This window comes from Lolium rigidum, chromosome 7, assembly GCF_022539505.1.
Source record: "Lolium rigidum isolate FL_2022 chromosome 7, APGP_CSIRO_Lrig_0.1, whole genome shotgun sequence".
NCBI lineage: Eukaryota > Viridiplantae > Streptophyta > Magnoliopsida > Poales > Poaceae > Lolium > Lolium rigidum.
The window spans coordinates 304,789,226-304,812,627 of NC_061514.1; the positions used below are offsets into that span (position 1 = coordinate 304,789,226).

Genomic DNA, 23,402 nt, shown 5'->3' on the forward strand with positions numbered 1-23,402 from the left:
CAAAAGATATAGATTGCTGGACATTGCTGTTGTCATTATTGCTACCATGAATAACAAATGCTGAAGAATCTTTCACTCCAGTGGGATAGTTTTTCGACGATAGCAAAAACTGATCATTGTGCACTAAATGCGGGAACCTTGACATAACCTTTTTCAGAGGAAGCATTGTAGGAGCTACAAAACAGAAAATCAGTATGTTATCTACAAACAATAATTACTATATATCACAGGATATTCCTATACAAAAAAGAAATGATGACACAAAACAATAGTAAGTACACAAAGTACCTGTACTGACAGTGGAAGCCTCAGCTGTCTTAGTCATCACAACTTCTGGGCTTTCTGTTGAGGAAATGAATTAGACGATAAGTTGATCAAAAATGTGCAAAAAGATTATTATTCACTTCATTGCATCTTAATACTTTAAGAAAAGCCGTCTAAAAAATAAAGCTACAACAAAGGGAAAAGAGAGTTACCAAAAATTTCAATAAAATTGTTCTTCACTGAATTGCATCCTATTGTTTGCAAGAATTCCTTTTGGTTAATGAAACCCAGATTGCTTGCTATGTCCAACTAATCTCGACAGAAAAAGAAGAAAAAAGACATATATATGAAACACAAATGAAAGTAACAAAGCAAAGATAGAAAGGACACAATTAACATGAAGACAACCTTAGCTTCCGAACTGATTTGCTTGTTGCTGTCTAGAGATGCAGCGCCCTTGGATTTCACATTTTCACAGTTGGGTATGGCAGATGCTTCTGGTACTACTTTCGTTTCAGAAGACTTCAACTTCATCAAGAAATCCAACACATTACTAACACACACCTCAGATTTGCATACGGGAGGATGTTTCGAAGTAATTGCAGATTGAAATGAATCGATTATGCCATCTATAATCTATAATAAAAGTAGAAAAAAAGACAAGAAATATAAGGCCGAAAAACCAAAATTCATATAAGAAATCTAATGAAACAGCAAAAAATTAGTTTAGAACGTTACCTTGCCCTCAAGTGTACTACCAAATGTCAAGTGCAAGCTGTTCTTGAAAGCCAAAGAAAAACAAGATATTTCGGAACACATGCCGGGAGCATCCTTAACACATTTCGAAACATCTTGCAGCTCACCCTAGAAACCATAGCGAAAAAAGGAATCAAAACCATATGTATAATCCCGAGGACAACTGAATATAATCAAAACCATTTGCGAAGAAAAAAACATACTGTTAAAAAGACAATGAATATAATCAAACACACACCTCAGTATAGCAAGACGATAGGTTTTTCCTCAGATGTCTCTTCCCAAATATATTGTTCTTTGTATGGTCTAAATCAGAGAAGAATTTTACCAGATTACCATTCCAGACAGAAATCCTCGGAACACTTTGATCAATAATTCTAGCCCCAAAATCCAAAGAATCAAGATAATACACCTGCAAAAAACATTTCATATTTACACACCATCCAAATAGAACAAAAATATTGATGATAGCAAAGCATAAACAAATACTTCGAGTAATGAACTCACGGCAAGAAAATAGTAGCAGAACTCAAAAACCTTTGGCTTCCTTCCTTTCAATTTACAAGACTTGTTGTATTTATATACTCCAGAGATAAGATGTTCAAAAACAAGGGCACACACATCAAAAGAACTTGCAGATTCAGGTTGTTCGAGAATAGACAAGTAATCCGTGTTAGGGAGCTCATTGCTTGTAGGAAACAGAAAACACTTGAATGCAATAACCATAAAGCACACAAAAACTTCAGTGTCAGTCAAAACATCTTGAGACTTTAGCTTGTTGCCAAAGAAAGTGATGTGAGGCATCTCCGACAGTCCAAATAATTTCAAAATGAACTTGGCACCACCATCACTATCAGGCATAGGGACAGACCCAGAGTTTGGCAAACCAGTAACAAAATGAACTGAATCCTTGGAGATTGAGATAATCTTGGAATCATTTACAATTATCTGATGGGAGACATGGTCAACACAGGAACAGATCCAGCGAACAAACGGAGAAGGAATCTCACATTTCTCAAGCAACAAAAGATGACCAAAACCAAAATTCCTTATGACCTCCTTACGACGAAAAGTCAATGATTTCGAAATGTCACAGAAGTACTTAATGGAATATGAAGTAAATGATTCTCTGCCAATAGAATGCTCTTTGAACCGTTTGTTCTGAAAAAAGGTAAAAGAAGGTTGTGAAAAAGAATTCAAAGTCTCACAAATATGATAGCATTCAAAATTCATATATAAAGACGTCAAAAAACCTTAGAGAATAAGACAGACTCTTCGCAGAACTTGGAAAAGTCCCTCTTGAGAGATTTGATAGCCTATAGAAACATCAAGGAACAAGCAAAAAATAAGTATGATCAAAAATAAAACAAAAACTAAATAATTAGTTAAAAATGAACTAAAGAACCTCTTTGCGAAAAAACTGAAACAATGCATCATCCAAAACACTTTTCCTCCCTGGCTTTGCATTTTCCTTCCAAAGAAAAAGAAACAACAATGAATGAAAAACAATATATGCATATATAAACCATGAAAAGGTTGAAAGGTAAATGCACAGACAACTATCGTACTTTATCACTAGATGAAAAGCTATCCATATGTGACAACCCAAAATCAGCATCGTAATCACATGAACCAGTACGATTTAAATTCCCAGACAAATCATCGCCGAAACTTCTTCTAGCTTCCCCACTACAAAGCAGAAAAAAGATAGTGTCAGAGGATCACAAACAAAAACGAATAGGAAAGATATAATCAAGATTCAGACTGATGTTGTGTTTGTTCTTGCTGGAAAACATCCAGAATTGCAGCAACGGATCAAACAAAAAGGAGTTTTCAAGAAAAAGCACCTGCATGCAGCAACTATGAATTACTCATACTGGTAAGTTTACATTGAACATAATATGCCAACATGCAGCAAAATGAAAATGGTTTTCCAAGCTACATATTGCCAAACACTATGTAACTTCCGCATACTCGCCTGCCATCATGGATAATACTAAAAACTACTAAATGAGATTCAGCTAAAAACTAATTTCAGCTAAAAAGAGGGCATGTATGGCTGGTTGTATTTCTCAGGACAGATGTGTACACCTACTACTAAATCAGTCCATAAAAGGATGTCAAAATTTTGGAGTATCTAGATATATACACATTTTGACAAACTTTCAACATCCTTTACAGACAAAGTAGTCTGTAAATTCCACAATCCATAAATTCATGCACAAGTACAAACACTAGAGATGGTAGTTTTCCGAAGACAACAAATCAGTGCATTCAACATTCACAACCCATTCGACGTTCACACTAACAGAGACATGTATATAAGATCAAAACCTACACAGTTCAACTGTTCCAGGGAGCAGGTCGAGAATCTACGGCAGCAATTTCTGATCAAATTCAATACACAAGAAACCGATCTATATATTCAAGCAACTATACCAATTAGCAGGACAATACAACTGAATGAACTGGAGTTCCTACATTAGATAATACAACTGCACGAACTGGTGTTCCTATTCATGCTCGACAAAACACCTAAACGAAAACCAACCCAAATGCATGCTAACAAACCTAAGCAACAAAGTACAACATTCAGACCAATAAAAGCAATCATATAAAGTCCATAACAAATAAAACTGATGCTCAGGTATAATGACCCTGAAACAGATTGCACGTCCATAGTTCAATTCATCTGTCTGAGTTGAGTGTAAAATAAAGATATACATTCCATAATCAAGGGCATTTGAAACATTACGGTTAACCAGGAATTCTGGAAATTAACGAACAGATGACCAGACCACAGGGGTCAAACAAGGAATGCTGGAATTTAACAAACAGATGACCAGACCACATGACAGCACTATGCTCTACACTAGCAATCATTGTACGGTCATGTCAAAAAAGATGCCTATTCCAAAACTGAAGAACCTATTATCCAGGTAAACCTATGTTGAGCCCTATTTAGATGAGATGGCCAAACCATTACCAAAAAAAAAAAGATGAGCTGGCCAAACCACAGGGCAGCACTATGCTCTAAACAAGCAATCATTGTACTGGCACTGTCAAGGTAACTACACCAAAAAAGAACAGATGCACATACGATCAAGGTATGTATGATGAGCTTATTCTAGACCAGATGGCCAAACCACAGGGCAGTACTATGCTCTACACTAGCAATCATCGTACTGCACCTGTCAAACAACGAAGATAACTATACCAAAATGAATAGATAACCATACAATCCAGGTATGTTATGATGAATTCCTCCAGACTAAACTTATCCAGCAAGACAATCTAGGTACCCTTTAATGAACTTATTTTAGACAAAACTATAATGCTTACTGAAAGAAAGCCAATGCATTAGCTTAAAGCTGCTCTAAGCTAGCTGTAGTATTAATCTAAATGTATTCAAAGCTAACTTAAGCAGACAATAAAACAACAAACAAAGAAAATAATTTGCCCCGCAGATAGCTATCTAAAAGCAGCTGCACTAGAACACTAAGCACCAGTAACTTCAACCCAAAAAATTCAATGACCTAATAACAGGATCGCACTAGGTACTACTATGCCACATAATTGTACATAAATTTAACAAAACAAATTGTACATGTAAATGTATACTGCAGCACAGAAATGAACACCAATCGGATCAAGATGATTTTGAGGTAAGAATGAACACCAAATACACAATCTGTCTCATAACAAGCTGGACACAAAACTCCGACTGAACACAAAACTAAACCCTAACTAATACAAGATCGGAGCATACCATCAGCCTAACCTGAAAAATCAACTAAACCCTAATGTAATCAATAAGCTAGCGCCCCAATGTTTCCCTCAAAAAAGCAAGCTAGCGCCCACAAAACAGAACCCAAACTAAGGGGAGCTCAAAGACAAGCAGACAAAGACTAATCCAATGTGAAATGCTATGGAACCCAAACTAAACACAAAGACACTACGCATTATAAGTTTTTCTCAATTGAAACTCAGCGCTAATGAAACTTGAGCTAAATAAGATGGACCGATTCCGTGTGAAAATGATAAATTAAGAAATATATAAGTCATCAGCCTTGAATATTCATTCATCAATAAGTAAGATACCGACATAGTGAAGAAAGAAACTATAGAAGACTGATAGAAAATCCAGATTCAAACTAAAAAAAGGAAATTACCGACATACTGAAGAATACTTAAAACACATAGAAGGCTGACAGGGTAAATAATATAAATACTGTTTGATCCATGCACACTAACCAAAACATGAATGGCCATGTTCATCTATGATAATCCAAACATTAAAGACCATAGCTCAAAGCATGATGACAAAACGCATGACACTGCTACTTAACATAGGCCATATACACCAATGCAGCACTTAAATCCCAAAACGGTTCAACCTTCAAAATATACAACCACTAATAGCAACAAAATCTACCCACACTATATCCACTTTCAAAAGTTTCTCAAAGTCAAAAGAGGCACCATAACAAACATAGTCGAAGGAGAAAGGGGTACATTCACTAAAACCATAGACCCCATCCTCACAGAAATTAACATACTGTATATTTTCTCTCGGCGAATACATGTCAGGTGAATTAGTGAAAGACCTGCCTTCTCTCGGCGAATCAAACAAAATTATTCAGTGGAATTGGTGACCCTACTCTACTTCTCCTGTACATTTGGATACTGAGACTAAAGCATATTGCTCTATCTGCACTTCTATACACTGTGATTTGGCACATTATTTGGACCTTGTGACAGCAAATTCGTCCAAAGGGAATGGTGTTAATCACAGCATGAATCGTAACAAATCCCCATCCTTTATCCACACTCAAGGATAAAAGGGACTAGGAAGAGAAGCAGCAGCATACTTGAGCCAGGAAGCACCTAAATCCAGTGAAATCGAGACAAAACTCGAGAACTACAACCCCAATCAAACAACTAAGGTCGAAATCCAGTGAAATCGATACAAAATCGAGCACTACACACACGAATCAACAACAACTGCAGCGTCTCTCACAACTCATGCCGTCTCTCGCGCGACCTCGAGCACAACCTACCAGGCACCTGGCAACATAAATCGGAGAACAAAAAGGCAGAGGACATGGGAAACAAGATATTACCCATCACGTCGACGGGACCCAGATCTTCTGCGCTCGCAAATCGCTGACATCTTCCCCGGTGGACGGAGAAGAATAGGAGAAGCACATCTCCCCATCGCGCCTACCGCCGGCTGCGGCGACGCAGCACTCCCGGTACCGAGCGGCACCACCCCGCCCCCAGACGCAGTACGCGCAGTCGCTGCAGCCCCCGACCCCTCCAACACCGGTCGCGCTGCAGCCCCCAACCCCTCCAACACCGGCCGCCCTGCAGCCCCCGACCGCTCTGACACCGGCCGCGCTGCAGCCCCCGACCGCGCCGACACAGGCCACGCTGCAGCCCTCGACCGCGCCGACACCGCCCGCGCTGCAGCCTTCGAAGCTCCCCTCGCCATGGATCCGGGACAGAGCAACACGACGACGGGATAAGGGGAAGGGGAAATGAAAAATTCAAAACAAAGGCTGAAAAGGAAAAAGAAGAGACGCGGTGCGGGAGACTCAACGGAAGCTGAAAAAAGATGCGCCAAGATTGGTGAAGACATCGGACGGCTGAAAAAGTGGCTGTTTCCCAATTGAGAAACAGCTAGCTGTTTAGTAGGAAAAATGTAGATATTTTGTTATAAAATAGTGTGTACTCCCTCCGTTCAATAATATAAGACGTTTTAGACACTTTCAGAGTAGACTAGATACAAACAAAAGAAGTAAACCTACAGACAAAAAATAGACTAGATACAAACAAAAATGAATGAACCTATAAAATACCTTAGACGTCTTATAAAACTGTACTGAGGGAGTAGTTGTTAGTGATGTTAGTGTAGTATGCAGATAATTTGTTAGAAACATAGTGTAGTTGTTAATGTTGTTAGTGTAGCGTGTAGATAATTTGTAGAAAAAATAGTGTAGTTGTTCGTGATGTTAGTATAGTGTTTGATAATTTGTTAGAAAAAAATAGTTGGATGTTGGATAAATTATAAAGAAGTTCTCAAATTTTTGTTTAAAAAGTTTGATAATGTAGTAATCCCCGTTAATAGTTATAAGACACAGACTATATACAACACACTGTTGAACTTCTTTGGACGTTGTGAACAATGATTTTGTACCTCGCAAACATTTTTTTTAATCGCATATGATTTTTTGAACCATGCGAACATGTTTTTTTATGTACATGCATTTTAATATTTTTATATGAACATTTTCAACCTCGTGAATAATTATTTTTTGAACAATTCCTTCACACCGAGTGTGTATTCTTTGAGACGTTCTGGATGTTAAGCCAATCTCTAGTTGCAATTATATCTTCCCATAATTATATGTAGGTGTCACAAAAGAAAAAAGGAAATCTGTTTGAGATTAAGGGAAAATGATGCTTGGATGAAGCAATACCCTGCATTTTAAGTTAACAAATTCGTTTTGGAGATGTTATGTTAAGTATTTTATGCACACTATCGCTGCCTCACTGTCTAGGTGTCTGCTATACATAACTTGTTGTGCAGTGTTTTTCTATTTATTTTTCTCTTTGTGCAAATTCTAAGGATCTTCTAAACAAAAGGTAAAATAAGCGAGTGACCATGACTATGGCCCGTGAGCAACTCCTGTCGGAAATTTGGCCCAACCAGCCAACGAAACCCTAAACTAAGTCCACCACCACACAGCCAGCAGTATATAACAACGCCGCCGACCATTTCGTCTCGACGGAAATCCACACTCCATTCTAACTTGCCACTCGATCGGCGGAAACCCCAAACCGTCGCCGTCGTCGCCGTCGCCGTCGGCCATGGCGGAGCGCGCCCCGTTCAACGTCCTGGACCCCGCGGCGGCGGGCGATGCTCAGCGCAGGGGCTCAGACCCGCGCGAGCTGGACCGATGCATGGAGCAGATGCTGTCGTACATCTACGCCAGCCTCCCCAACTACCCCCTCTACCTCGGCCAGCAGTTCCACGCCGCCGGCGCCGGTCCAGACCGCGCCGACCGCATCAGCCGTCTCCCCCGCGACCTCCGGCGCGACATCGTCTCCCGCCTCCCCGTCAAGGACGCCGCGCGCACCGCCGTCCTCTCGTGGCGCTGGCGGACGCTCTGGCTCTCCACGCCGCTCGTCCTGGTCGACGCCCACCTCCTCCCCAAAGGCCAAGACTTTCCCCCGACCTACTCCACCAACTCGCAGCCCATCACCGCCGCCGTCTCCAGCATCCTCGAGGCGCACCCGGGGCCCTTCAGCTGCGTCCACCTCATCTGCAGCCGCATGGACTCGTACCGCCCCCAGCTCGCGCGCTGGCTCCAGCTCTTCGCCGCCAAGGGCGTCCATGACCTCGTCCTCGTCAACCGCCCCTTGCCGCTCGACTTGCCCCTCCCCGCCACGGTCTTCACCATCACCACCCTCACCCGCCTCTACCTCGGCCTCTGGAAGCTGCCCGGCACGGCCGCCCTGCGTGGCGCCTCCTTTCCCCACCTACGCGAGCTCGGCCTTTTGTTCGTGCAAATGGAGCCCGGCGACGTCGACTACCTCGTCGCCAGGAGCCCCGTCCTGGAGATCCTCAACATCCTGGGATGCGTGAAGGGGTTGCGCCTCCGCCTCGTCAGCCAGAGCCTTCGGTGCGTCCAAATCGCCGCTTCTATCATGGAGAACATCGCCGTGGTAAAGGCTCCATGCCTGGAACGGCTCATCCTCCATGGATCTTACAAACGAGGCGGGGGATTGTGTACCAGGGTCAGGATTGGAGATGCCCCCAAGCTGCACGCTTTTGGATACCTCAAGCCAGACCAGGTCCTAGAGATCCGAGACACCATCATCATGGTACGTCTGCTGCTCCCCCAGTCTTTTCTTTTCTTTTCTTCAGTTAGCAATGGTGTCCAGCGCTGACAGAGGTCCATGAATAAATTGTGTGATCTTCCTTCTTGAATTGGGCGAATTCCAGCCCGGGATAAAGGCGACCACAACAAGCATGCTCACAAGCGTCAAGATTCTGAGTTTGACTGTGCGTTTCGGAGTTCGCAATGATGTCAAGATGCTGCCTACCTTACTCAGATGCTTTCCCAAGTTGGACAGGCTGCATATCATGGTACGTATTTGCTGTCACCAATTCATGATCTCCTTACATTTCTACGAATTTCTGTTTGATGCATAGATTTACTTGAGGCCAGTTACTGTGATAGCTCTGTATATGGTCTTTGGTTTCCTCAGCTGTAATTTGAATGGTTATAGTGATGCAAGCTAGTTTAAGTAATTTTTTCATACGCTGAGGTAACTAGAACAGCAGCTGGATGACTAGGCAGTTATGATGTTTAATTTATGTGACCAATTATAGTTCAAATGACATGCCTTGCATCTATTGTTAGCCATCATGTCTTCTCTACTTTGTACATACATAGACTAGAATGCACAAATAAAATTGTGAAGGGTTTCATGCTCATCTGTTTTGTGTTATGACATTGCGGGCTTGTGGCACAATGAGTCATTATTCCAGTATTATGATTTCTCGTGATTTGGTTTTCTTGTACTAGTGTGTTCACTGTCCATATGAGGTACTAGTTTTGATGTTGACATGCATTGCTTACTTAGCCTTATGAAAGGTACACATAATAACTAGAACATTCGTGTCAACGGTTCTTGAGGGAGTATTGGTGTACCATAGTGCTGTACTGCTGGATGCTACTACTCTAGGTTCGTCATGTCATATCAGGAGCTTAGGAAACTATCGGCGCGGCTAATTTATTATAGAAAGATTATGGCGTAGGCTCATCACTCATGTGTGGAAATTTGTATTGAAGAGCATATCTGGCAAAATGTGGTTATGACTTAAGACGTACATTGTGGACTGAACTTTGCAGCCTTTACATCTTATTTGTTATGCATGAATTGTCATCATCATTTTAGCGTGTACATCATTCTCGGTTTTTCTCTCTCTTCACTACTAGACTATTTGGTAATTAGCGCATTCTGCTACTTTCCTCGATCGAAGTACAGTTATGACGTTTTTTTGCAGATCCAAAAGTTATGCAAAAGTTTAATTTGCAGTACTTAATGTTTTTAGCAGTTAGCACTACATGTACTACAGATTCCTTATATTTGATGAAAAAATGGTCAATTTTCTCATAATAAAATGAGTTTAATTATGGTATTGCGTTACCTTTTCTAGAGTATTCTTTCCAAGCTACATATCAGTTTGCCTCAGCTTATTCAAGTTTTCTTACATTCTTACCCACATCTCTCTACATGTTAGTTGAAATTTTTGATCTGAACTTCTAATCTTGCAGCAGATTATATTGCTCGCAGTTTCTAACGTCTTTGCATAGATGATAGATGTGGCAAGTCAATTTAATTACAGCTTTGTATGATGTTTTATATTTTTCTTATACAGTGTAATGTTAGTCATGTATGTTATGCATTCTATGCTAAGTGATAGCCTGTGAATAACAAAACAAGGTGATGATAACATCAGCGATATGACTACGCACTACGCATACTTACCCAATTATCATTGACCAATCATAGCTATAGTCCATGCATGGCCATCTTTTCTCAACCATTGGGTCATCTCTACACAGACTAGAGTGCACAAATAGAATTATCGGGGTTGCATATTTCATCTGTTTGTTGGAAATTTTGCTGTGCCATTTGTTGTGGCATCATCTTGATTTCTATTTCTTTGCATATTGATTTCTGGTATCTCCAGATTGTCTTCTTCCAGTAGGTTTAGGGTTGAATTTGATGCATGGGAGTATTTATTTGTCATTTCTCCCAACATTGTCAGTCCCACCTGTTGACTGATTGAATCAAATTTCGCAGAGTAAAAGATGTGATAAACCCACTGGTAACCTCAGCGCCAAGTTCTGGGAGGAGTCTGGTCCCATTGAAAATGTCGTCTCGCGCATCACCGTGATGAGTCTCCGTGAGTACACAGGGGAGCCAGGCGAGGTTGGCTTCCTTGAGTTCTTCTTTCAGAGTGCACGGGTGCTGAAGACTGCAATTATTGTGACGGCCAATCCAATCCACACACCGTTTTTGAAAGATGTGGCGTTTAACAAAGCGAGCAAGAGTTCAAGAAACATGGCAAGTAAATCCTGCAAAAAGTGTTTTGTTGGGAGTACCGGTCCTGAAGGAGGTCAAGTTTTAGACTTCAAAACTGGGGCAGAATTTTCTATCCCGGACCCTTTTTGTGTATTCGAGGTTCTCACCCGTTTCTAGTTTCCGCGGCAGAACGAAATGGGTCTCTTTTTGGCGCAGACTTTGTAGTATGGCATTTGCCGCTACATGTGGCCTTAGGCTGGTATGTCAAACTTGTGGCATGATGCTTGGTAGGAGCCGGAGATACTATAAGCACACTAATTAACTGATATTTATCTTCCCTGTGATCTGTGTTATGCTTGGTGGAAGCATTATGGACTGTTCTTTGCTTGTAAGTTGTGCATCTTGTCATACAGATCAGTTATTATCAGAGCACTTTTATGGTCTTCAGGCATGCACTGTGGTGATGATATACATGAGCTGTGTTAGGGTTGAGCAACTTCCCCAAATACATACATCTTACATGGTATTAGCCTAAACAACCGATCCCGACTCAAACCTAGCTGCCGCCGCCCCTAACCCTAGCCACCGCCGCTGGTCATGGGCGATGTGCCTCCCCCACTGCCGGTCGACATGGCATCGCCGCCTCCACCCGCCACCACCGCCGCCCCCGCCGCCACCATCACCACCGCTTCATGACGTGTCGCGGATGTACATCTTATTTGTTATGCATGAACTGCATGAATAGAAATCCTTGATCACCAAGCTTTACCATATCATATCTCGTTAGAAAATTTTGGCCTTGTTATGATGTTATTTCTTTGCTCCATAATTTCACATTGCATTGCTTGTTGCTTGTTCAGTACTACTTCCATTAGCAAACTTCAGGTAGAAATAATCTTTTCCCATGATGAACAGGGTCTGAATACAGTTTGAATATTATGAGCTGTATGTACCATGACAGGTGTCGTCACTTGTTCCAGTGTCCAGACCTGCAAATTGTACTTAATTAAGTAGTACCTGGTGTGGCGTGCAGCTAATCAAACCACATTTTCGAGTCTAGTAAAATGCATACCCTGTTTAAAGTATCCTAAAATGCCTACCCTGTTTAAAGTATCCTTTTTTTTTTTGAGACGTAACCGCGGTTCATTAAAATAAAACAGCAACATTACACAGGCCACACACGCGGATACACCTAGAATCCTCGAGGAAGACACGCACCCAGGCACAATTGCAGAAAAAACCTCCAAAGAAAGAAAAATTACAACTAAAGTCCTGGAGGACCTGGACCACCGCAATCACCGTCTTCTCCACCTCGCCGGATCGGAGCCAGCATCCTCGCCATCCTTGGCTTTGTGAGTCGCAAGAGAAACTCCCCACAGGCGGAGGAGACAAGTCGGTTGTGTCGCATCGACCGGGAACCATCCCGATGCTAAAGCTCGGATCGCGGAACCACCGATCCGGAATCGGCATGCCTGCCACCATCAAACCACCTCCCTGTACCTGAAGCAATATCCTTTCCCGACGATCCGCACCACCACCCGAAGTGACGGCCACCACGTCCAGAAGCAGCGCCCCCTTCTCCCTCTCCCTCGCCGCCACGGCCGTCCAAGAAGAAGAAGACAACACCACAAACAGAGACGCGAACCTCCATATTATTAAGAAAGCTTCGGCCACCTCTATCCCTGCAGTTAATCCACCATAGATCGAATCCACAGAGAAGAGCCGGCCTGGTTCCGGCGTAGGAGATCACCGGAGACCAGCTATGGAGGAGAGCAAAAGACCGGGCATCCGCCACGAACACGCCAGAACTAGCAACTCTACTACCTAATCTACTGCTATACAGAGAGGGCCGGCACCCTACAACATCTCTGCACCAACCGGCGATGACGCCGGCGGCGAGAGAGGCCGGATCTGGGCTTACCCGGCGGTGGACTCTCAAGAACAGAGGGCGGAGAGTGAGAGAGAGAAGAGAGGGCAGCACTACTTACTAAACTGAGGCACCTCTGTTTAAAGTATCCTAAAATGCCCCCAATGCTAGTAGTTAGCGTCACTGCTGACTGAATGAGGTGGGCTGACTGACAGCTGAAAAAAAGCTCCAATACTGGCCAGATCCCAGTTGAAAAGCAACCTCCAAACTGGATGATTTTCACAAAAATAACCTTTTAGTGAAAGTATTGCACAAAATGACCTTCCGGCGAAACTATATCACTCCGCTAACTTTTTTGTGTGGCGTCCATGCGATCGGCGCCACAAGTTATGTCTGCGTGATGTGTACTGGCGCCCATGTGAAAAGCGCCACACTACTCTTTATATTAATTGTCTGTCCAAAGGTGATAGAGCACTATGTTAGCTCAATTGGATGTAGCCTTTGCTTCCCAATCACAGGTCATGAGTTTAAACGCCCACACCTCCTGGTTTTATTTTTATTTTTAAAAATATGCTAGACATTGTAGTATGTTTTAAAACATGAAATCTAGCCATGTACTGTTTTGTAGATTAGTGAGGCTGTAACAATTGATTTTGTGCTCACATCTGACGCCATTATTGTCACCGATTGTCCTGTGTATAGGAAGTGATAGTTGTATGCTCAGTAAAGGATACAGTAGAATTGCAGACAGTTTGTGTGATCCTCCATGGATAATATCAGATCACTCGATTGTGTAGCATTCTCTTTTTCATTTTGTTACGTGAACAGAAATTTGTAGGACACTTGAACTACAGTTACAAGTACTACTACTTTTGCAACATGTGCCTGCACCTTTCGTGTTCTCTAACACTTGAACCAGTGTATACGCTATGAGCATTTCCATGTTCCAGTGTAGCAGGAACCTAAACAAATATAGGCTTCTATACTTAGCATCTATGTTGGCTATACGAACTGTTTCTCTGTATTTTTTTAGACTTCAAACTGCACTTTTTGCTCCCGCAATTTTTTCAGAATTCAGACACTTGAAGTGCTATACATGATCACTTGAGCAACATTGGTTAACAGCACATGTTTCTTGTCGTGGGTTTGATAGACTAATTGTTAATTTATTTTGAACGGTAGACTAATTGTTAATGACTTCCTATACACAGGACAATCGGTGATCGGTGACAATAATGACGTTAGATGTAAGCACAAAATCAATTGTGACAGCCTCACTAATCTACAAAACAGTACGAGGCTAGATTTCATGTTTTAAAACATACTACAATGTCTAGCATAATTTTTAAAAAATAAAAACAAAATCCGGAGGTGTGAGCGTTTGAACTCATGACCTGTGATTGGGCAGCAAAAGCTTCATCCATTTAGCTACCATAATGTTCTGTTTCCTCTAGACAGACATTATATATAAAGAGTAGTGTGGCGGGATATTCACTTTGGCTCATAGGAGCATTTGCTCCCACTATGTGAATCTACATTTTGAAGTGTCAAAAAATTTTAAAGTAAAATTTTTCATGTACATCTACACATTTTATGTTCGTGCACAAGTTTTCAAAAGAAACTAAAAAAAATTGTGGCTCCTGTAAAAAAGACAAATTTTGATGCTATAACACGACTACGTACAAGACATTTTTTTGTCTTTTTTGTACACGCCACATAAAATGTTGTTTCTCCATGAAAATTTGTGCACTAACAAAGATTATCAGGATGTACCCCAAAAAATTTATGTCAGATTTTTTTGACATTTTTAAAATTATTTTTTAATTATTTTTTATAATGGGAGCATTTGCTCCTATGAGCCAAAACGCCACCTCCTAGTGTGGCGCCTTTCGCATGGGCGCCACACACTTCGCATAGGGGCCACACAAAAGTGTTAGCGAAGTGAAATAGTTTCGCTGAAGGGTCATTTTGTGCAATACTTTCACTAAAAGGTTATTTTTGTGAAAATCGCCTCCAAACTGGTCACTTAAATCCAAATCACGATCATGCTTCATGTCCCAAATATTGCGGACACATTTATCAAATATATACTTGTCCAATTAAATCTAGTTTGTCAAACTTTCTGATACTGCACTGCCATTTTAGAGAAATTTATCCACAATTCTCATCCGCAAATTGATAGTATATATATGATTACATGATCTCTACTTTCTAAAAAGTGTGCCACAAAACTGAGCGCAGAGCTAGCTTGTCCACACGGTTCCAGGATAATACAGACAACAAAGAGGACTACAGCACAAGACATGCTTTCAGCTGACCAAAACACCAAACAGGAAAACACCGAACAGGTGGTGCTTACCTTCGGCCCTAGAGGCAGTCAACTACGTGGTCACCGGGTAGCAGTCAGGAGCGGCCACGAACTCCGGCGACCCCTCACGAGGGTGAGAGTGAGACAAAGAGGCTATGGTACATGAGCCGGCGTCCGAGCTGCAGCATCGTGTCGGCGTGGCCATGCATCCCCAGGAACGGTAGGAACCCGCTACCACGGCGACCTAGTATGACAGTGGTTCCTGCTCTGTTCATGGCCGTGAACTCATGACCTTCAGATTCTAGTTGTCCTTGGATTGGACGGGGAACAAAGTGAAAGATGTTGTAACCTGTGCATGATTCTTGCTCCACAAGTTTGTACGCTCAAACTGCTGAAATTATGCTAACGGCAGCCACGCAAGTGGAGGCATGTAATAGCATATGCTCGAGTCATACAAAACATTGTCTTTCCCAATGACTCTCAATTCTACACCCACACCGTGCTCTCGAGCCATGCACTGTTGCTATTTTTTCTTGCATACAAAAATAGTAAAATAAACTACTTGACTGTTCAGGTGTGGTGAAGATGTGTTGAATATATAGACCTCAGATTTATGATATCGTGAAACATTTGTCTCTCCAACTTCTGAAGAGGACAAATTGCTGGAATTTTGGACATTTGGCCTTTGGCCCATGCCCCATTATCAAATTCTGAAATTTACGTGACTCATTCCAAAAATCAGTGGCAGCACTAGTGGGGGCTAAAATTTAGTCCCACATTGCTAGACGTTGGGAGAGAGTTGGAGTGATATATAAGGTGGGCTGTTCTAGTCCTAGTAAGTGAGTGAGAAGAGAGAGAGCCCTCGCGCACTCCTCCTCCGTCGCCCGCCTCGACCCGACCCGACCCACCGCGGGTTGCGGGAATCTCGCCGAGCCGAGCTTATCTTTTTGCTGTTTGGGAAATTAATTGTGTAATTAATTTTGAGTTATTAACGGACGCGTTACTCAGCCGTTTTGTCTTCCGGTTTGTCTGGATCGTGGTTGTGTTGACTCGGACGTGGGCTGCACCTCACGACCTTCCCGAACCGCACTATATAAGTCCGTGCGCAACCCTAGCCGCGAAGACGAGACGCATACGCGACTACCTGTTTCCAGTTCATTGCGCCGCCACCTTCGTCTTCCTCATCCCGTCTGTCGGCGTGCACCGACTGCCGGGACAGTAGGCCTCCGGAACCCTGCCTCTCGTGAACCTGTACGGGTGAGGGGCAATCAGGTTTTTGGGGAGCGCTCCGACGCGACTACTGGCATCACGACGTCGTCATCGGACGACGAGTTCCTCCACACCGACAACTTCTTCCCGGACCTCAGTGACTTCTTCGGCAACCTCAACATGGGCGACAACGACGCTGCTGCGAAGTATGTGATCTTGTCGTTTCTCTTTCAGTTTCTGTTAGAGTTTCTTCTTCTAGTTTCTGTGGTAGATGCGATCAGTTTGTCTTGTTTACATGTGATCTATTCATCTACCTTACTAGTCTGCATGATTAGTTTATTTTTTATTTTCGTAGTCATGATTTATCAATTACTTGTACGGATTATTTCATATGGATATTTGCTTATATATTCAACAATCCAAAAACCTGATTATAGGCAGATCAATTCAAGCAGCGTTGCTGCCGCTACTCGACCTCCCCTCTTTGATGGTATGCATTACAAGAGGTGGCGCACAAAAGCAGTTCTATGGTTTATAAACCTAGGCTGTTTTAGCGCCACAGATGCTAGACCTGAGGGATCTCTCTCTGCAGAGGAGCAGGAAAAGTTTGAGAAGGTCGACGCCATGTTTAAGGCGGCCTTGTTCAGCATTCTTGGGGACAACATTGTTGACCCGTACATGGCTTTCGACCATGGTAAAGATGCGTGGGATCCGCTCGAGGCCAAATTTGGGATCTCAGACGCTGGCACTGAATTGTATGTCATGGAGCAATACTATGACTACAGGATGACTGATGAGCGCTCCGTGGTTGAGCAGGCTCATGAGATTCAGTCCCTTGCCAAAGAACTCGAGCAGTTTAAGTGTACCTTACCGGACAAATTTGTGGCCGGTGGCATTATTGCCAAGCTTCCTCCCTCGTGGAGGAACTTTGCTACTTCTCTGAAACATAAGAGACAAGAGTTTTCTGTTTCGGATCTCATTGGCTCGCTTCATGTGGAAGAGAAGGCGAGAGCAAAGGACACACGCGCTCGGAGTTTTGAGGGAGGTTCTAGTGCCAATGTGGTACATAAGAAGAACTTCCAATCTCACAAGTCTAAGAATAAGAACAATGGAAAAGGCAAGTTTGATGTGAAGAACAAAGCCTCCAACTCAACCAACTTCAAGAGGAAGACGCCTTATAAGAAGAAAGGGAACTGCCATGTTTGTGGCGCTCCTGGACATTGGGCTCCTGATTGCCCAGAACGCCATGATCGGCGTGAGAACATCGGCAAGTCCGCAAATGTTGTTATTGGCATTGATACTGAGATGAAGGACGTTGGGTACGGTATTTCTCCTACTGTCCTTTCAGTATGTCATTCTCCTGATTGGTGGATAGACACCGGAGCCAATACACATGTATGTTCTGATGTCTCTATGTTTTCTTCTTATCAGGTCGGAAGGACTTCCTCCGTGCTGATGGGAAACGGCTCACGTGCTTCTGTTCGTGGTGTTGGTACGGTGGATCTGAAGTTTACTTCGGGAAATACCATCCAGCTGAAGAATGTGCAGCACGTTCCCTCCATTAATAAGAATCTCGTTAGCGGATCGTTTTTATGTCGAGATGGTTTTAAGTTGGTTTTTGAGTCCAATAAAGTTGGAAATGGTTATGTGTGCGGAGGCTTGTTCCGCTTATCTTTGTGAGACTTATGTACTCAAATTATTAATCATGTTTGCAATGATAGTGAGTCCAATATTTGGCATTCACGACTTTGTCATTATAATTTTGGGTGCATGACGCGGCTAGCGAATATGAATATAATTCCGAAATTTGCTATTGTCAAGAAATCCAAGTGCCAAGTACGTGTGCAAGCTAAGCAACCACGTAAGTCTCACAAGACTGCGGATGCAAGAGACTTGGCACCGCTGGAGCTTATACATTCGGATCTTTGTGAAATGAATGGTGAATTGACAAAAGGGGAAAAGATACTTCATGACTTTAATTGATGACTCTACTCGATATTGTTATGTGTACCTCCTGAAATCTAAAGATGAAGCTCTTAATCACTTCAAAATCTTTAAAGCTGAAGCAGAAAACCAACTTGATCGAAAAATCAAGCGACTAAGGCCTGATCGTGGTGGAGAGTATTTTTCCAACGAGTTTGATTATTTTTGTGCGGAACACGGTATTATCCATGAGATGACGCCTCCCTACTCACCTCAGTCAAATGGGGTGGCCGAAAGAAAGAACCATACTCTAACCGATTTGGTTAACGCCATGTTAGATACATCGGGTCTATCCAATGCATGGTGGGGGCAGGCGATATTGACTGCATGTCATGTCCTAAACCGTATCCCCACAAAGAACAAAACCATTACCCCTTTTGAGGAATGGGAAAGGAAAATGTTGAAACTCTCTTACCTACGAACTTGGGCTGTTTGGCGAAAGTAAATGTGCCGATACCCAAGAAGCGCAAGCTTGGACCAAAAACCATGGATTGTGTTCTTCTGGGATATGCATTTCATAGCATTGGCTACAGATTTCTGATAGTAAAATCTGAGGTATCCGACATGCATGTTGGTACAATTATGGAGTCGAATGATGCGACTTTCTTTGAGGACATCTTTCCTATGAAAGAAACATCTAGCTCATCAATTCAGGAGATGCCCAGTTCATCCACTCAGGAATTATTTCCTAAACCTACCATGGCTATGGAACACTTTGATAATCCTGTGGAGGATGACAATGAAGCTCCCAAAGGGAGCAAGAGACAGAGGACTGCAAAGTCCTTTAGTCATGATTTCATTGTGCACCTTGTGGATGATACTCCCACTTCTATTTCAGAAGCCTATGCATCTCAGGATGCTGACTACTGGAAGGAAGCTGTCCGTAGCGAGATGGATTCCATCTTAGCTAATGGAACCTGGGAGGTTACTGATCGTCCTTATGGGTGCAAACCTGTAGGATGCAAGTGGGTGTTCAAGAAAAAGCTTAGGCCCGATGGTACTATTGAAAAGTACAAGGCACGACTTGTGGCCAAGGGTTATACTCAGAAAGAAGGCGAAGACTTCTTTGATACATACTCACCTGTAGCTCGACTGACCACTATTCGAGTACTACTTTCCTTGGCTGCCTCCCATGGTCTTCTCGTTCATCAAATGGATGTTAAGACTGCTTTCCTAAATGGAGAGCTTGAAGAGGAAATTTATATGGAGCAGCCTGATGGATTTGTAGTAGATGGTCAAGAAGGAAAGGTGTGTAAATTACTGAAGTCTTTGTATGGGCTCAAACAAGCGCCTAAGCAGTGGCATGAGAAGTTTGAAAGAACTTTGAACGCTGAAGGCTTTGTTGTAAACGAAGCTGACAAGTGTGTATACTATCGCCATGGTGGGGGCAAGGGAGTTTTCTTTGTCTCTATGTCGATGACATATTGATGGAGTTCCTATCTCATTGTTTTGAGATGAAGGACTTGGGGGTAGCTGATGTGATCTTAAACATCAAGCTGCTGAAGGATGACGATGGTGGGATTACATTGCTTCAGCCCCACTATGTGGAAAAGATCCCGAGTCGCTTCGGGTATAGCGACTGCAAATCTTCTCCAACGCCTTATGATCCTAGTGTGATAATTCGTAAAAATAAAAGAATTGCTAAAGATCAATTGCGATATTCGCAAATCATTGGCTCACTTATGTATTTAGCCAGCGCCACGAGACCTGACATCTCCTTTGTTGTAAGTAAACTCAGCCGTTTTGTGTCTAGACCTGGAGATGTTCATTGGCATGCTTTTGAGAGAGTTTTGCGCTATTTGAAAGGCACTGCGAGTTATGGCATTCACTATACTGGGTATCCAAGGGTACTTGAGGGTTATAGTGATGAAAATTGGATATCTGATGCTGATGAGACTAAGACCACAAGTGGTTATTGTTTGCACTTGGAGGTGGCGCTGTTTCCTGGAAGTCTCGCAAGCAGACCATCATTACGAGGTCGACTATGAAAGCAGAACTCACAACATTAGACACAGCCACTGTTGAAGTAGAGTGGCTTCGTGAGCTCTTGATGGACTTACCTGTGGTTGAGAAATCAATACCCGCTATTCCTATGAACTGTGAAAAACAAACTGTGATCGTCAAAGTAAACAGTTCTAAGGATAATATGAAGTCATCAAGGCATGTGAAGAGGAGACTGAAAACTGTTAGAAAAATGAGAAACTCAGGAGTTATAGCGTTGGATTATATCCATACGTCTAGAAACCTGGCAGACCCCTCACTACAAGAAAACCCCTCCTACAACAATACATACTTAGCAACGATCTGAATATTCGTTGTAAATTTTTATCATAGATACTGATAGATGCGTTGCAATATGCATCTGTTGTGGATATACAGATTGCAGCGAACAGAAAGTTTACGAGCCCAGCCCACTAAGATGGCTTACCTATAATCCAACTTTTAACCCCACGATCCATGGCCACGAACTCCCGAAGGATCACGCTCAACCGCATCCCTGCTCCCTGTGTCTCCCCTAAAACCTAGCCGCCGCCCTTCTCTCCTCCCGCGCTGCCTGCCGTTCCCTTTCAGGTGATGCGGCTACATCTCGCACTCCTCGCCTTGTATTGCTTGGATTGGGAGCGAGGACGTCTCCAAGGTCTGACTCGACCATGGCTTTGCATTCGTATACCACGAGAACCCCGTCAGATTTTCTCCCAGTGCAGCCAAGATGGATTCTACTCCATGACGCGGAGAGCTCTCGAACAGCCTCAGCGGCAAGTTGGAGCACGGGGACTCGGTACAGCAATGGAGCGGCAGAAGTTCAAGTTCCAGGTGCAATTTCTCCTATTTCCCCTTTATACTGTCTGATGTGTGCTCTGTCTTCTGTACATACATTAATGCGTTTTTTTCCTAGATGATGCACGCGATGGCCTAGTTGATGCGAGGGCGATCTGGGCAGTTACAGCTGGTGAGGAGCCTTCTCTGTTATCTTTTTCTTTTCACAATTCTGTTTGTTATTTTATTCGGTCAGTAGATACTAACCCCTGGAAGATTTGCAATTACGGTCTGGTTTTCCTGCGAGTGGCCGATGTCAACATTTTGTACTTGGACAGATCACTCACTGCCATGAAAGGGGAATCGCGACATGGATCTGACTAAGCTGAAAGTACAGACTCGTTTCAATAGGCCAGCTTAAACTTTTTCATCCATCTTGATCCAGTTTCACTATTGCTTCATACTGACTATACATTTATTGCTGTATAACAACATCAGCTTATATATCCTCACACTCGTTCTCTGTACCTGATCATATACTAGCTGGATAATAAACATCTTAGTTGCGCTTATAATGTTTATCAAGGAATTCATGTTTTCTGTGGTAATTGTTCCTAGGTATGTAGATATTTTTTGCCTTGATATTTATCAACGCATAATCTAGTTATTTGAGATTTGGAGCAGTCAATAATAAATGCACAGCAAGAATGCAGTTACAACTTTGTCATGGATCGTCTATCTAGATAAGCATATATCGATGGACTTGTGACATCTTGTACTTATAGTTATAGTTCTACATTTTCTGCGCTGCCATTGTATTTACTCTATATCTTCAAGAGATGTTAGCAAAGGACACATGGATGCTTAAAACATGCAGTCTTGCATATGAGTTTCTGATAGAAAATTCATTCCTGAAGTTGATGCCATTCGACTAGAGTATTAATCATTTCGTATACATACCCTCATTCTCTGTTTTGTGCAACTAGTAATTGGATTGACTATACCTATCGGTTTTTGCCAATTTGATACCATAGTAGATTTTTTTTTATTGCTGGACCAACAAATCGACAAACAACAGATCGGCAAGGCCTTACTATATTCAGATATAAGCTCTGAAGATATCGAAAGGAGGAATATTAGGAATGTATAGGGCTAGTTAGATTGTAATATTTTTGAATCAAGATTATAAGAGGTGTACTCTTCTGATAATTTTCATGTATTGTGATACTGATAAATATATAATACATATACATTTAAATGTTTCTTGAGGCAATGTATTTTTATTCTGTGATTATTGTGAGTTGTGTTAAGTCTCTTCTAAATATATTTAGTCGCTGAGACTAAAAGATAAGCGCTCTCTGCAGTCCATAAAATAATAATATATTTTGAAACAAATTAAAGGCATTTTTTCAATCCAAATGTTCAATCCTTTTACATTGTCTACCAACGCACACAATCGATGCATTAACTCCGTTGCTATTTTGCAATGCTTTATCCATTGCTTACCAACTGATCAATATGCGTTGCATTATGCCTTTGCAACACCAAAAAACGCAACGCATTTTTATCCGTTGGTAAATGCATTAGCAACGCCAATATGGACCCCTAGATACAGATAAATGCGTTGCAGTAGGAGGGGTTCTCTTGTAGTGCCTTCACAAAGGGACTATCACGAAATGTGATAGAAAATGCATCGAGGGAGATGGGTATGAGACCCACACTATGAGCTGCCCACGCTGGTAACCCACTCTATGTGATCGGAGATCCCGTGAATTAGAGCTGGGAGACAAGCTGTTGGTCAGCTGGGAGGAGAGTATATATCCCTATAGCAATTTTACAACTCCGTAAGATGCAATACTCTCCTAATCTGCATGACAGGTTGATAATTATCTTAATGTGTTCTAAGTGACTTATTTTAGTAGAGATGTTGTCCTGCAGAACATATTTTGAAGAACACACCTATATGAGTTTGATTGTTAAACGTCGCAATCTATGAGAGTTGGGTGCTCTCTAGTAAACTCATGAAAGGCCCTGGAGTATGACGTATAAGCTCCAAACCGCGAGGAAGTCTCGCGGCAGCCTAGTATCGGTCTAGGTTTTTTATGAAGCTAGTGCGCAGAAAACTTGTAGTTCCAGGCATAGTCCACTATCCAA

General features: G+C 42.4%; 2 protein-coding genes and 1 long non-coding RNA gene across 3 annotated transcripts; 2 read left to right on the forward strand and 1 right to left on the reverse strand.

The window, feature by feature from the left end:
• Positions 1 to 450: 450 nt before the first annotated feature.
• LOC124673097 lies at positions 451 to 6,514 on the reverse strand. Its single transcript, XM_047209225.1, has 11 exons — positions 6,144 to 6,514; positions 2,589 to 2,709; positions 2,426 to 2,491; positions 2,274 to 2,336; positions 2,077 to 2,181; positions 1,528 to 1,968; positions 1,259 to 1,432; positions 1,003 to 1,128; positions 829 to 900; positions 673 to 720; positions 451 to 573 (listed from the first exon to the last, which is right to left on the reverse strand). Exons 1-11 carry the CDS (start codon positions 6,512 to 6,514, stop codon positions 451 to 453), a joined length of 1,710 nt encoding a protein of 569 aa, XP_047065181.1.
• Positions 6,515 to 7,893: 1,379 nt separating this feature from the next.
• LOC124678820 (F-box/FBD/LRR-repeat protein At1g51370-like) lies at positions 7,894 to 11,478 on the forward strand. Its single transcript, XM_047214672.1, has 3 exons — positions 7,894 to 8,910; positions 9,032 to 9,175; positions 10,903 to 11,478. Exons 1-3 carry the CDS (start codon positions 7,894 to 7,896, stop codon positions 11,299 to 11,301), a joined length of 1,560 nt encoding a protein of 519 aa, XP_047070628.1. The 3' UTR covers positions 11,302 to 11,478.
• A 9,717-nt stretch (positions 11,479 to 21,195) lies between these two features.
• Positions 21,196 to 22,437, forward strand: LOC124670101. The gene is made up of 3 exons (XR_006992413.1): positions 21,196 to 21,305; positions 21,388 to 21,441; positions 21,587 to 22,437. It is a non-coding gene; the product is annotated as an uncharacterized LOC124670101 (long non-coding RNA).
• The last annotated feature ends 965 nt before the right edge of the window (positions 22,438 to 23,402 follow it).

Coding starts and splice junctions, on each gene's coding strand:
- LOC124673097 (XM_047209225.1), bottom strand. CDS start 6,514: ATGGCGAGGGGAGCTTCGAAGGCTGCAGCGCGGGCGGTGTCGGCGCGG. Junction 2,337..2,425: donor TTCAGTTTTTTCGCAAAGAG/GTTCTTTAGTTC, acceptor ATGTTTCTATAG/GCTATCAAATCTCTCAAGAG. Junction 1,129..1,258: donor TATCGTCTTGCTATACTGAG/GTGTGTGTTTGA, acceptor TATGGTTTCTAG/GGTGAGCTGCAAGATGTTTC.
- LOC124678820 (XM_047214672.1), top strand. CDS start 7,894: ATGGCGGAGCGCGCCCCGTTCAACGTCCTGGACCCCGCGGCGGCGGGC. Junction 8,911..9,031: donor TCCGAGACACCATCATCATG/GTACGTCTGCTG, acceptor GGCGAATTCCAG/CCCGGGATAAAGGCGACCAC. Junction 9,176..10,902: donor TGGACAGGCTGCATATCATG/GTACGTATTTGC, acceptor CAAATTTCGCAG/AGTAAAAGATGTGATAAACC.